At 49.8% G+C, this 14,238-nt stretch overlaps 1 protein-coding gene across 1 annotated transcript; it reads right to left on the bottom strand.

Annotated features, from left to right (window-relative positions):
- Positions 1-13,018: 13,018 nt before the first annotated feature.
- Positions 13,019-13,852, bottom strand: TSSK6 (testis specific serine kinase 6; the record flags this gene model as incomplete). The annotated part of the gene is made up of 1 exon (XM_082001847.1): positions 13,019-13,852. One exon carries the CDS (start codon positions 13,850-13,852, stop codon positions 13,019-13,021), a length of 834 nt encoding a protein of 277 aa, XP_081857973.1.
- Positions 13,853-14,238: the final 386 nt, after the last annotated feature.

The following is a 14,238-nucleotide window of genomic DNA, read 5'->3' as shown; positions in this document are numbered from 1 at the left end:
TTCTTTCTTGCAGGATAACGCTGGCGGCAGCGCTCGCTCAGTCAGCGGCACTGAATCTCTCCGTTCTGCGCTTTTGATGTGGAGGGTTGTGGTGAATTTACAGTTGCTGTTAATTCTTGTGAAAATGTACTTGTATAAATCCGGGCAGATTTGGTTTGGCCAGTCTCAAAAAATTAACTGGAATGCAAAGAGGAAAAAGGTGCTCCTATGAATTTGTTGCTTTTAAGGAAGCACATCACTAATTCATGTCTGGCTTATTTGTCTACAGTAAGCTAGGGCTACCTAAAGGACTGGGGCTGTGAGCAGAATATCAAACTTAATCTCAATGGATTATCAGCTAGAACCCGTTCTGCTCCTGTTCCCTTGCGCACATGAATGAGTTGGGTATTCGGGCTTTAACTTAAAATGGGAGTTAGGAAAGTTTGAGGGCGTTGCAGTTCACGTTGATTATAATCAATTGATGAAATGGTGTCCTAGAAGGGTTTTAGAAACACGTTCCCTCTCTCCTTCATCTTAAACTTCTAAGATGTTGCCATCAGATTGCGAACTGGCTTGGCAAAATTTTGAAGTATGAAGCACAAAAGCCTTTTTCACAGATGAAAAGAAAATATGAAGAATCTGAGTATCTCCTCTTAATAATTCAACTGATTTCCAAGGCCGCACCCTGCACTTAACCCAAGGTAAGGATCTCTTTTTGCTGTATAACATTCCATTACTTATAGTCTTTAATTATTAGAGAAAAGATAAAACTGAAAATACTCCTCTGGCCAGGGAATCTTCTTCCCTGGAAACACTGGGGACCTGCAGGGAGTCCTCTCGGAGCCCTTGCCCAGGCCCCCGGGATTTTGCTGCCCAGTCTCGCCTTCACCCTCGGAAACAGCGAATGCTTTTTAGGCTGTTCTTCCCTGAAAGTGGGAGGCGATGCTTTTTGCCACAATGAATGGTGACTTTTACTGGCCTGGCAATGTCCCGTCGGGACACGACAGGTCCTTTCCCCACCAGTATCTTGATGCTGGGTGGTTTCGGCGGTGCTGGCTGCCGTTTCCCACCCTGGCTCTCATCACGTTCTGACTTCCTCCTGCCTCTGATGTTCTCTGCAGCAGTAAGGAGGGGCATATGTCTCCAGGGTAAAGCAGCGACGTATTCTTTTAGGTTATTTTCTTACATTATCTACCACTGCATCTTGGCACCTCGGTCTCAGCTGAACATACAGGAAATGTTTTATTTCCCGTCTAACCAAGAGCTGTTTTTAATGAAAGATGCTTTGTTCTCTTTCGAGTTACCTTGCTAGCCGTCTCAGTATCACCAGTGTTTCCCAAAACTCTGACAAAAAGCAAACCTGAAGTCTGGAACGTGAAAAGCTGCTGTTGCTATGCTCTGTCCCTCCCTGTTGGAAGAGAAATCCACTGGAAGTGATGCTGTGATGAAGTCCCTGCTGGCTTGATTCACTGCATGCAGCCTTCAAGGTTGCTGTACATGCTTCTTGTAGCCTGAAAAAAGCAATCCCTCAGAATATGACATAGGTAGTTTCAAACTCTGATGCCAAAAGGAGGGAACTCATTTGTATTTGGATGCGAAGGAGCATTAAAAGCTGTGACTGCACTGATGTCTGCTTTTACTTGTCTGTATGCCGCTATATATGGGTATGGAAGGGGACCTTGGCATAAGTTTAACCATGAAGAGTCCAACTGCAGCGGTTCAGAACAATGCTGTCTGACCAAAATCACCATAAGCTATTGATTGACACTTAATTTTTCATGATAATGTCCAGAAATTGTGGGTAAGCTTGCAGTGGAAGATCCTGAACGTTGATTGCATCCCAAACGTCTTAATATTATGTGGGGATTGTGGCCTTGTGATGGCAGTTTCATGTGCTGTTCTGGGGATAATGCAAAAAATAAAGAATAAAAAATAGCAGCCATTTCGGATATAGGAAAAAGGCATTTCAAACCAACAGCAAACATGGCAGCATAAATGTACAACAGCTTCCAGCTCACCGTCAGCCCATTACTGCCACAGAGATCTTCTTCCCGACCGTCCTTTATTCGAAAGCTATTCTTTGGAAAGCGCTGCTGCACTGACATTGTGCGATGCCCTGCACCTGCCTGGCTCCCGAGCACCGTGTGCTCCTGGGGTGTGGGTTTTGGTCCTGCCTGGGTGGTTTTCTCCCTGCTGTGGAGGTGGAGATAGGATTTCTCAGAGTAAGAACCCCGACTGACTGAAAGAACAGACTGGAAGAGGAGGGGGGACTGCGAGCCAGATCCGTGCTTCAACTTTCCATCAGGCCCTTCTGTACGAAAGGGGTGAGGAAACCCTTTCCAAAGAGAGGAGACTGTCTTCTCCAGCAGCCGGGCTGCCATGGGTGGGGGCCTGTGTTTTCCTCCAGCCAGGGTGGAGCAGAGCCTGTCGTAGATGTCATCTATTTTTGTGGTACTGTGCTAATCCCGGCCCGAGGCTTCCCTTGGCGTGGCTTTCTCCTCCTGCTGGGTTTTGCACTGCCAGATGTTCCCTTCTCTCACCCCAGCGCGTCCTACGGCCCCTGGTCGCCCGAGACCTCCCTGCCCATCTCCCCTGGGGCTCAGTCGCTCTTGCGGGAGCTTCTCTAGAAATTGGTGGGATGTAAGGGGGGAGCAGGAAATCTTTTCTGAAGGGAGACCAGACCAAAAGCAGGGTATGGATAAAAGGCATCTGGAAAAGGTGCTTGAGCTGCAAGGCACTGGGAGTTTGTTAGCGACTGCTAAACCGCAGCCACCCGCCTCAGGGTTTAGCTGCTTTGCCTCTTCGATCTTGAAGACCTGGGCTCCAAAACCAGAGTACTGGTCAAAATGGCAGACGTCTTAGGCGTGCTTCAGGGGCAGCTCGTGAGGTTCAGCGTGTGGCTTTTGGAGTTTGTAGTTGCTCAGTTCAGTACCGACGACAACTTGAGTCAGTGGGAAATGTATTTGCTGGGAGGTGGCATTACCTAGGGCATTTGGCCACTTTGTTCCTTGGGGGTAGCGCCTGGTCTCTTGCAGAAGCCTTAGCTCAGGGTTTTGGGTGGTGTTTTTGTTGTTGTTGTTTGTTTTTCTTTTTTTTTGGACTGGTGCACTTGCAATGTGACGTAAAGGTCACTGCAGCTTTAAGGATATGTCTTGTTCCTCATGAAAAAAAAAGTAATTTAACACAGCGGGACAAATTTCCTCTGACTACTAATGGGGTTGAAAACAGTTCTCAGTATTGAAAAAAAAAAAAGAAACAAAATGGATCCTAGCATCTACAAAGGAGACCTGCATTTATTTCTTTCCTAAAAATAGCCGGAAGAGTAAAGCTGGGGCCGTGTTCCATGGGTCAGCATGAGCTGCACCCGTGCATTTCCTGCCGCCGCAGCAGCGCGGTCCGGTCCTTCGTCCCCTGCCTGCGGCTCTGGCCGTGCCACCTGACCCCGTGGCGAGACGGGCAGAAGACGTCGCCCCACGACAGGGACTCCCTGGGGGGACGTAGGTCCCTGTGTGGCCCCACGGGGCTGGACGTGGGGAGAGCACAGGGGGAGCTGTGAATTCGGCTCAGGCGTGATGTGAAACCGTGCACTGGGATAGCAGTTGCGCTTTCTGTGGTCGTGACAGGTTTCAAGAGCTTTATGAGGTCTCTTAAAAGACACTGCATGCCAAAATCCCAGATCTACCTTCAAGAGGGACAAACATCCCTGAATTTTACCAGTTGTTCTTTGGAAAGATATAAAGGAGAACAAGAAGCAGATACCAATCCTGCTGCCCTGTCACCGGCTCTTTACAAGGTGCGGTTCAAGATGTCTCTCTCGCCCTGGGCTGACCTTACTGCTACAACCCAGGATTTGCACGGGATTGGGCTGGGGAGCAGCACCACGGCGTACGTCCTGACGAGCACAGCTTTTGGAAGGTGTGGGGAGAAGCCAGGCATGTGAGGCAGAAGGTGGTGGGAGCGCAGACTACTGTGTGATTGCACCACATCCGTGTGCATTAGTCGGAGAAATTAAAGATGAACGCAAAATTAACGCGTGAAACCTTCACCCCCCTCTGGCTGATGATAAAATTCCCATCAGTGCAGCAGGGGCCGGAACCTCTCCCCGTTCTCATGCAGGTTTCTCCGCGGGCACCAGGCAGATCATCACAGAGCTTCCAGCTGGGATCATAATGTCATTTCCGCTGCTGTTTGCTCGGATTCCTTTTTCATGTCTTCCCCTTCCCTCCTCAGCCTTGCTGAAGAAGTGTTTTGTGACTTTGCAATTTACTTACTTTACTTCCCCGGGCGCTCTGGTGAAAAAGTTTCCCCGGGTTGCCAAAGAAATCCGTGCACCAAATACAGAGCTAGCGCCTACAGCAAGAATGGAGCAAAGTACGCACCTCCTTTTCGGGTCTGCGGATGCGACGCGCAGCGTGCGCGCCTTGGCGTGAGTCCTCGGGCCGGCGCGCCGCCAGGCCAAGAGTCGCATCTCCGTCTCTCGTACGTGTAAATCACTGCAGCTCGGCGGCGTGGGGAACGTGCCACCAGCCGCCCCCCGCTGCGTGCCTCTTCAGAGTGGGCGGTGTCCGCTCGCCCCGCGGCGCGCGGGGTATCGTCAGGGCCTCCGAGCCTGGCTTCTCGAGCCGGCTTTCTATGCGCGGTCTGACGAGGGACGAGAAGATGGAAGGAAGAAGAAGAAGAAACGTGGGGAGGCAGCGCAGCGCTGGCATGCTTTGAAAGCTGACTCCTTCGCTCCAGATGTTCTAAATCACATGTGGAGAAGTGTTTGTGGTCAGATGCTGCTTGAAACCGATTGTTGATAGTCTCCTGAGACGGCCTCTGACAAATTGTATAATAAAAATGCTAAAAATAGCATAGTTATTCCCTGGAAAAGCAAAGTTCCCACAATCCAATGAGCTGGGAAAATTGTTGAACTTTCTTTGGACACAACGTGCTTTTTTTTTTTGTGTGTGTGTTCTTCAACCTTCCATGGGTCTCTGGGCTTTTTTTCTTATGACCCTTCCTCCTCCTCCCAGCTCCAAGCAGCCACGTTTCCAGCCTCCCCAGCCCTGGTGAGTAGCAGCCGAGCTGACCGCTAGCTGTCGGCGTGAAAAGCAGTCTCCTGCTCACCTTGAACCTCATAGTTTGCTCCACAGTGTCGCCAGTGGTTGTGCGTTTGTCTTGGTACAAGACTTTTTTTTTTAAATTCCGGGGGAAGCTGCCCCACAAGACACGTAGTGATGACGCCAAGAGATCTTTACAACAACAGACCATCCTTGACAGCAGCGGTCCTCTACTGACGGTGCCCAACCTACGCCACTGTTGATTTCTTTCCAACGTTGTCTGCTTGTAGCTCCACGAGGCGCAGTACTGCCCTTCCTTCCCCTGTGTGTGGGCAACCGGCTGTTAACCACTGTGCCAGGGTTTGGCACTGTGTGTGTTCCCTAGGCAGAAGGGTTGAGGCCGGTGAGCATCCCAGGACTCTCCTCCACCCCAGTGCTCGGTGAGGCCAGGTCCTGCTTGAGAACTTCAGAGTTTAATGAGTGAAAGAGGGTTTTTTGGGGGCGAGAGGAGAAGGTTTGTTATGGTCTTCTTACACTGCAGTAACCAATTGCAAATCCGGTGGCAGAGATGATAAAAGCTTTGGGTAATGACAAGCTATGGACGTGTTTGGCGTGCGCAGAGTGAGATTGCGCGTGCTTTGCTAGCCGGCAACAGCCCCTACCATTTGACAGACACTAAGTACGTACAAATGACCTGCGTCTGTCTACTACGGGGAAAAAAATGTCCCTGTTACAAAAACTGCCCTTCTGAGCGCTATTTTTTGTATTTCTTTGATACTGGAATTGGCTATAGATTCTGTCCTATTCTGGCATGAATTGCAGCTCTGCAGCCGAAGTCTCCCCGGATGCTTTTTGCTCGATGGGAAATTCCACACACCCACCAACCCCATTACCAAAACCTCTGTCGCTCCCCTGTTGTCAGGTAGGTCATCCGCTGATGCCCGTTTTTGTGTCCTCCCTGACTGCGGTTGGGGCCGTGGGGCCGTGGAGCTTTGCTAGCGAAGCATCTGAGGTGCAGCTGTTCCTTGCCCGTGTAAAACTCTGAGGCACGCAGCAAATTTAGGGGTAGAGTAAAACCAAAGAAACGGAGCAGAGTGCAATGAAGAACACAAATGTTTTAGAAATCTTACAGATGAAATATGAAAAGGCTTCAGTTTTGTAATGGAATGAAGTTTGTGCCGAGCTGTTGCTCTGAAGTTTAGGTCCTGCACGATGTCTTGAGAATAACATTTGTAATAGATTTAATCTGCTGACAGACTGACGCCGCGTCCCAAAACCACCACACAGTTGTCTCCGTGAATGTGTTCCTGCCAGGCGCTGCCTGAAATAGTCTCTAGCAAAAGGCAGAGAACTGAAGTTGCGTTTTCTGCCACGAAGATGAGATGAAGTACATGGTGATGCAGACGAGCAACCGTCCTGCTCACCCACGCTGGCAGCACCCTGCCTCCTGCGCCCAGCCAGCCGCCTCCACCGCTCTCCTGCCGGCTGCCGTGCTGCCTCCCTGGGCGCATCGCTCCTCATCCTCCCTCCTTGGACCCGGAGGGCCGTCCTCGCCGTGCCCGGGCAAGCCCTCTGCACGGGGAGTGCCTCTTTCGGCAGTAGTGGTTTCCTTCGGCTGTGACACGGTGTTTGAAGACCTGCTGTTTATGAGGACTTGCTTTTGATATTTCTTCTCCCGCTTATAAGAATACGTGGATTTATTTGAAGCCTGTGTGGCTTTATTCGAAGGCTGCTAGTAGGTCCAACTCTCCTATGGGTCCTTCCTCTAGCAATTCCCTGGATCCATCGCTAGTAGATAAACACAGCTCTCGGGATCAGAAAAGGTAATTGTCTGTGTAATGCACAGAAGCAAAATTGCTTTCCCCGAGATTTATTCACCAATTATGGTTTGCCCTGGTTGGTGCAGTTTGAACCATTTTCTGGACACGGGAGAAATATGTCAAGTAGAAAGAGAAGAAGCTATTGTTATTATAAATGTCTGGGTGCATAGGTGCATGACTCTGTGTTTTCGATGTTCCATAATAGGTAACCTATTAACAAGCTAACGAACATGCAAATGAGGAGCCAAGGATTATCATTATATTTGAGACAATAATGTGTATTTCGGTTCTTTGCTTGCAATTAATGAGAATGCTGCCTGGTTCATTGGCGTCCCCTGGGTGAGGCTGTTTGTTCGCTGTGCTCTGCTAGGACGCAGCAGCCAGCGTGCTCTGCAAATCTTGCCTCTCCTTTTGGCAAACTCCCTTTTGCCTCCACCCGCCGAGAGCTACCTTGTGCTTGTGGTGGAACTCCAACATCCTACCAGCCTTCAGGCTGGGGAGGCCAGTGTCTGACTTACAGCTGAAGCCAAGTCAGCTGCAGTAAATGCTCAAGCTGTGTTTTTAATTAAGGTTTTAATGGAAATGGCGCATTTGTCCCTCTCTGGAGAACGTACTGATATGACAGCACTGTGCGGAGTATTATGAAAACGGTGATGTTGCCAGTTACGCTTCCAGTGGGTCAATACTGTACATGGAGAACAAGCAAAGTGACCATATGGAGAAGGAGGGGTCTGTTGTTTCTTAAGGGCTTGCCTGGTGGTGCTCAGTTCCCTCATCTACTATTTACTTTGAAACCATTTAGTAGGACTTGAGAGCGCTCAGCATCTAGCAGGACCCAGCCCCTTTGTAAACACACTCCTACAAGGGTGCAAGGTGATCTGTGAACCCGTCAGCTACCATGCTGGCTCTGACACTGCTGCTGTTGACCTTGTCTCATTATTGGTGTTAAATTGGTTTGCTAGGAGGCATTTAATTAGTTTCCTATTTGTTAGCAGGAATCACTCGTCCTGTAAAGCACACTGAGCCCTGCTGCCCAGAGGTGCTTATCTGGTGCTAGGTAATGCACAAGGCAAACAGACCACCACCGTCTGTTCTTTTTGAGGCCACCTACAGATTGCGTGGTCCAGGAGAAGGTCCACTCCTGTGGCCAAGGTGCACCTCTCTCATTTCAGAGGTGAGATCCTCTGCAGCAGGGATGATCAGTAACAACATCTGTGCACAGGACCTCTCCCAATAGGGCTCCCACGACCTTTAGGTGCTACCTGAATACAATGAACATCTGCCAGCTGAGAGAAAGAAATAACACCACACGTGTCGTTCAAGCAATCTGCTGGTTGCTGCTGTGGCTGATAATAACGTGAGAAGGAAGGAGGAAGAACAGACACCACGCCCACCCTTGTGCAGCTCTTTAATTTCAAAGAGAAATGCCCAACAACCATGCTCACCCCTGTGCTCTGTCTTTTTAGGTGCTTATATCATGTTGCCACCTATAAGAGAAGTCAATAATAGCCAAAATGTAATTGGCAGTTGCAGGCATCGCTTGCTGTCCCGCATTTTCGTGGGTCTAGAAAATGCAGTTATTTATTTCCTTTGCAGTCAAAATTATTGAGAAGTCTGTGCATCTGTGAGAGAAAGAATAGCTGTCATCTCATAGCGGAACTCTGGGTCCGTGGATCACAGGGTAACTCAGGCGGGAGAGATCCTCGGAGGTCCCCAGTACAGTGTCCTGCTCCAGGCAGGGTCAGCTCTGAGATCGGGCCAGGCTGCTCCGGGCTTGGTCTGGTCAGCCCTTGGAAACCTCCAGGGATGGAGCTGGCACAAAGTGAGCACAACCCAGGCTCACGTTACATCCCGTGGTGTGGGTGCCTTCTCGGCTTTTGAAAAGGGGTGTTAAATGCAGTTAAGAAATTTGGATCCCTTATTCCGAGCATGGAAAAGCAGCTCCAGCCATCTGCTTTTGTAGTGTATTCCCTTTCATTTGTTTCTGAGAAAAATGAGATTGATTTGGAAGCGGTTTTGGGAGAGAGAATTCAAATGTCTTTCCAGGCCATCAAATATTGTTGAGTTTATTATCATTTCAAGACAGAGTCGTGATCTGACCAGAAGACTGGAGGCCGGGGACGTTTTAAACTGTAATGTAAAATGAAATCCTCTTGGCTTGAGGTAAGCCACTTTGCTCACTATAACACAGGCAGAATAATATTTACCACTTGGTGCTAGTGCAAGGATTAACGTTTTAGGTGATGTGAAAATGAAAATATTCTTCACAGAAAGGTTCCTGTCTGCGAGGAAAATTAAGCACCCAAAAAGCCTCTGGATCCCGTCCTTTGGCAAAAACCTCTTGTTAGCTTTTTTTTTTAATTATGCTTAATATAATCAAATGGCTCAAGACAGGAAAATGTTTGCCCCCTTTCTCCCTCCCTATTTCTTCCAACAGACAAGCAAGTGTAGAGACTCACAGAGCGATGGACTGTGAAAAGAGAAGGAGATCTTAAATTGAAAAAGCACAGGAGGCCCACGGCTTGGCACGGCGCGGGGTTTGAAAAGGGAGAGGAGGACGCTAGGTAGCGGGATGAAAGGCTGCTAGCGCTAGAGGCTGCGGTTAGGGAAAGGTTAGCGTATTCAAGCAGAGCGAGGTGTGTTTGCTGCTCTGCCCGTCGAAAGCTCTGCCTTCCCCATGGGGCAGGTCACTCGGCCGCGCCTCTCGCCCAGCCTGCCTGCGCTGGCTCGGCCAGGGGCAACCGGAGCAGTGGCTGGCCGCAGGCTGGGCATCCCGGCTTCGCCGCGGGCAGGGGCGCGCAGCCCCGGGAGAGCTGGCTCCAATTAATGCAGAAACACGAGGTGTTTGATTACCCAGCAGTGTTTTCCCACAACTCATGAATACACATATCTCCAGAGCTTTGTGACGTGTAGACTTTTCAATAGCTGGGTCCTAAAGCTTATCAGACACAATGACCTAAAATCTTGAAAGCAAATTTTGCTTAGCTGAAAAGGGAGTTTTAATGTCAACGTGGAGTGAATTATCGCCCTTCCTTTCATTTGCCTGAAATAAAGACTGTATTTGGACAAAGAAGCAGTGGGAGGAAAGCTATACTAGAAGTCTGGAAGATATCTTTGAAATGGTTAACACTCTAATCAGATTAAATGGGGTAAAACTGCTTCAAGATGCTTAGAAAATATCTAGAAAAAATACTAAACAATGTATTCCACTGAGTGTCCTTTTGAGAGTCTCTCTAACTGATTTCAAGATACAGGTTTAAAAATTTGGAAGATGGAGTAAGTCTGCCGGGTGGCATAGGGCACAACAACAGCCAACAACAGGGCCATGGATGGGGTAATGCTCAGACCACGCAGTAAGCCAACAGGAGCTAGACAGTGGCAAACTGCAGAGCTGCCTTGTACCGTCTCTGAATGTTTCCCTTCTTGTCCTTGAAGAAGGATTAAATAAAGTATATTTACTGTGTATCTTGCATGGTGATCAGCTCCCCCACAGAAAGTTATTTATTCGATGCTGATACTAGCCAGGACCCTTCATTTCCAGATCACACCGTGCCAGTACGTTGCAAACAGCCTGAGGAGGATGGAGTCACATTGCAGAACGACTCCAGTGGGGCTGATCAGGATATTGATAACCCAGCGTAGCTGTTTATGCCTCCCACGGGTGCCCGTTCAAGGGCTCTCCCATCAACGCAGGGCGCTGTGATTCATGGCTGGAATAGCAGGGCTCATCTGCCAGAAGTCAGGGAAGGAGCACTTCCATCGACCGTGCACCTCCCAGGAAGGTTAAAAAGCATTTCTACCCCCTCGAGGAGGAAATAAGCTCAGGGAAGTGGCAAGCTTAGCACACATAGGGGCCTCGGGAGTCCCTCCGGTGCAGAGCGAGGCGGGGAGGGATGCTCGCAGAGAGCCTCTGTCCCAGCCTGCTCAACCCCTCTGGTTCTGCTCTGCTTCAAAAGTGGTCTCCCATTGGTGTAAATTAGATAAGAATTGGTTCAGAGTCTTTAACTGTGATTTTTATTTTTAATCTGCATAATTGGATTTGTAATGGACTATTTTCACAGTCTCAGGACTGCTCTGAGATCGCTAGTGCTGGGCCCTGGGAGGTTGCCATCTGCGTGGAGAAGGCGAGGGCTCTCACGAGCCTCCTGTGGCTCATTCAAATCATTTGCCACTTGAACCCCGGCTGCTTTCCCAAGCCACTCAAGAGGGTACGTCCTTGCAAAACATTAGTCATCTGTCCCAACTCGTGTCCTCAACAGATGCAACTGTTTAGGAGAACGTGGTGCTGAGGGGAGATTAATAAGATCTGGGTTTTAGAACAACTCATTTTGTATTAGCTTTGTCTCTAACAAAAGAAAATTAAAAGAAAGTGAAAGAAGCAGCAATACAGTAGCACCAGGTCTGGCACCAGTTTTCTGATTGCCAGGTTGCGGGGAGGTACTTGGAGGTAAGCAAGGGCTGGAGTGAGGCAGGGGGTGGAGATGAGAAGGTACCTGGATATCTTGGGGTATGGACTGGGGAGTTCTCCCGAAGAAAGGTGGTGGCTTTGGAGAGGGGTGAGGCTGACAGAGTGGTTGGAAGGCAAGTAAGGAAAAAGAGAGTTGAGCCTTGCTGAAAATCTCACTACCCTAAAATCCGCCTCCTCGCTTCCCACATCCTTATGACCTCTCTCCTTTTCCATCCCCAGCATCCTCCTGATCCTTCCCAAGCCTGTTTCCCCAGCCATGGATGGCCCCAAGACACCCTTCCGGCCCCTTACTCTGGCTACTTTGGGCTTTGCTGCTGCTATGAGGTTTTATTTTGCAGCTGCAAGGAGAAGAACAAAATAAATCTTCATTCTGGGGGTGGCAAAATTCACTGTAGCCCACGTGCTGAAAAGCCTTGGGCTGGCTCTGCTGCCACATCTTGTTCTACTTAAACCGCTGCTTTTAATAGACACAAAATGTTTGCTTTACCAGAGATGTTTCCTTCTCTTCCAGCAGAACCATATGCACTGGTTTGCTCATGTAAGAGGCAGCCTGGCTGCAGGAGCTGCTGCCAGGGCTGTGTTGTGTTAGCTCATGTGGCACCAGCAACACAACGACCGGCCGACCACCCAACTGGAAATCTTCTGTTTGACTTCAGTTTCAGTGGAAGCTAGACTGGATGTTGTTTAAAGAGGATTTGAAACGTCCTATGAAAGCACATTTCAGATGCCAGCTCCTACTTTTCATTAACCCTTTGAAAATGGGACTTGCCAGTACGGATCTGTAGTAGATTTTGGGGGTTGCATTCAGAATAATTGGTAACTTTCTATGCTGAAGCTGGACAGCAGGTGTTAGCAAAGCATTTCTCTTTTTTATCTTTATCTCTTTCCCATTTCAGGTTCTCCATGGCAAGTGGCATTTCTTTCTCATCAAATATGTTGGGGCAGAGATTTCAAATGTTGGTAAGAATCAATATCTAAAAGATGTAGCTGAACATAAGGTGTGGATCTCAAACTCACAGCAAAACTTTTGGCTCAGTAATGCTGTCTAGTTGCCTGCAAAGATCCTGCTGTGTATTTGGACTGTGAGATCTAAACGGCACTTTTCTCTGCAGTAGTGATTTGCAGGACCGGTACTTCTCCCCTCCCACCAGCTCAAATCCAGTTTGGTGGCAAACAAGGTTGAGGACAAGCCAAGACCCCTGTGAGAACAGCTTTCTTCCTGCAGTCCTGGGCAGTGCCCTGTGCAGAGAGGGGCGGCCGTGCGTGAGTTTTGGCATTCGTTACATGGACTAGGGAGCCAGCAACGGAAAGGACTGTGCTGCTGGATGTTGCACCTCGCCACCCTGCCCTGGCCATGCTGGCTCCATGGAAGAGCCCCAACCTGCCTGATGGGTGGCACAGGTCCCCGCTGCGGTCAGGCAGACAGTACTGGTGTAAGCAGCCCTGTGCTTTGCTCTTACCGCTAGGTCAGCATGGTCATCGTGTCTTGAAACCCAAACCACAGCAGGCTCATGTGTATCCTTTGTGGAGGGATCTGACCACCTTCTGAGAGCACGTGGTCTTGCCGGTGCTTGAAGTTCCATTAGCTCCCCATACTGTCACCCCAAGGCTCAAAATGATCACTAAACCACACAAATGCTTTTCTACTACAGCATTGATTGCACTGAAGTGTTACTGTTCTTACAGGAACTCTGGGGTGGGCTTCTCATTCAGATGTCCCCCTTCAGCCAGCTGTTCTTGGCCACCTGCCCCACGCCAGGCCGAGAGGCTGGGCTAAACTGCAGCAGTTGGGCGATGAGGGCTTGGCAGGGCTTCGGCAGCGGGGGCAGCCCCTCTGGGTACAGCACCCCTTTTTTCTGTTGCTGGGGCATGCTGCGGATGTGGGTATCGTCAAAGGGCATGTAGCCGGTCACCATCACGTAAAGCATCACCCCCAGGCTCCACATGTCGTACTTCTTGGCGTTGTAGGGGATGCCCATCAGCACCTCTGGGGAAGCATAGGCTGCTGACCCGCAGAACGTGGTGCTCAGGTCTGAGTAGCTGTCGGCCTCCTTGCTAAAACTGAAGTCACTGAGTTTGGCCCGGCGGCCATCAGCGGTGAGCAGCACGTTCTCACACTTGAGATCCCGGTGCACCAAGTTGCGGTCGTGCAGGTAGCGCACGGCCCCCACGACCTGTGCAAAGATGTCCCGGGCCTTGGGGATGCAGGGCAGCTTCCCCAGCTGCTGCACCAGCTGCAGCAGATCACTGGCTGCTGCCTCCATCACGATGTAGAGCTTCCCATTGCAGACCTCGATGAGCTCGAAGATTTGCACAATGTTGGGGTGCCGGATCTTGCGCACGATGGAGAGCTCCCGGGGCAGAAACTTGTACACAAATTCTGGGGGTGCTCGTTGCCGGTCCACCACCTTGATGGCTAAAGGGCCCTTGTGTTTCTTGGAGGTGGCTGCTTTCACCTTGGAGAAGCTGCCCTCCCCTAATGTGTGACCCAGCTTGTAGCCCAGCTCACGAAGTAGCTTCTCTCCTGTCTTGGTTTTTGGCATGATGTGTGGTCCCGATGGGCTTAATTGAAGCTGGTGTTTTGCTCCAGGATTTGAAAGCTTTAATATATGGTGCGTGGCAGCTGCTGACCCTTGCTCTCCCCCATGGTCCTGTGGGTGCCCCTGTGGGCTCTGAGGCTCAGTGGGTATTGTGATGGGGTGGAGTGTTGCACGGCAGCACCTTTGTGAGATGAGAAGGGTGACAGGTAGGTCCCCTCCGCTCACGGGTGTCCCACGCACGCCCAAGCACACACTGAGGGAGAACTCCCACAGGTGGATATTTTAGAGTTTTTTATCTTTTCCACCTCTTCACTTGAATTTTCAAAATAGAGATCTTTGGAAGATGAGAGTTTAAATGTCAGCTTTCTGGGATGAGGAATCCGTCTGGT

Source organism: Phaethon aethereus, assembly GCF_964289735.1.
Source record: "Phaethon aethereus genome assembly, chromosome: 6".
In the NCBI taxonomy this organism is placed as follows: Eukaryota; Metazoa; Chordata; class Aves; order Phaethontiformes; family Phaethontidae; genus Phaethon; species Phaethon aethereus.
This window is presented reverse-complemented; position numbering and strand designations above follow the sequence as displayed.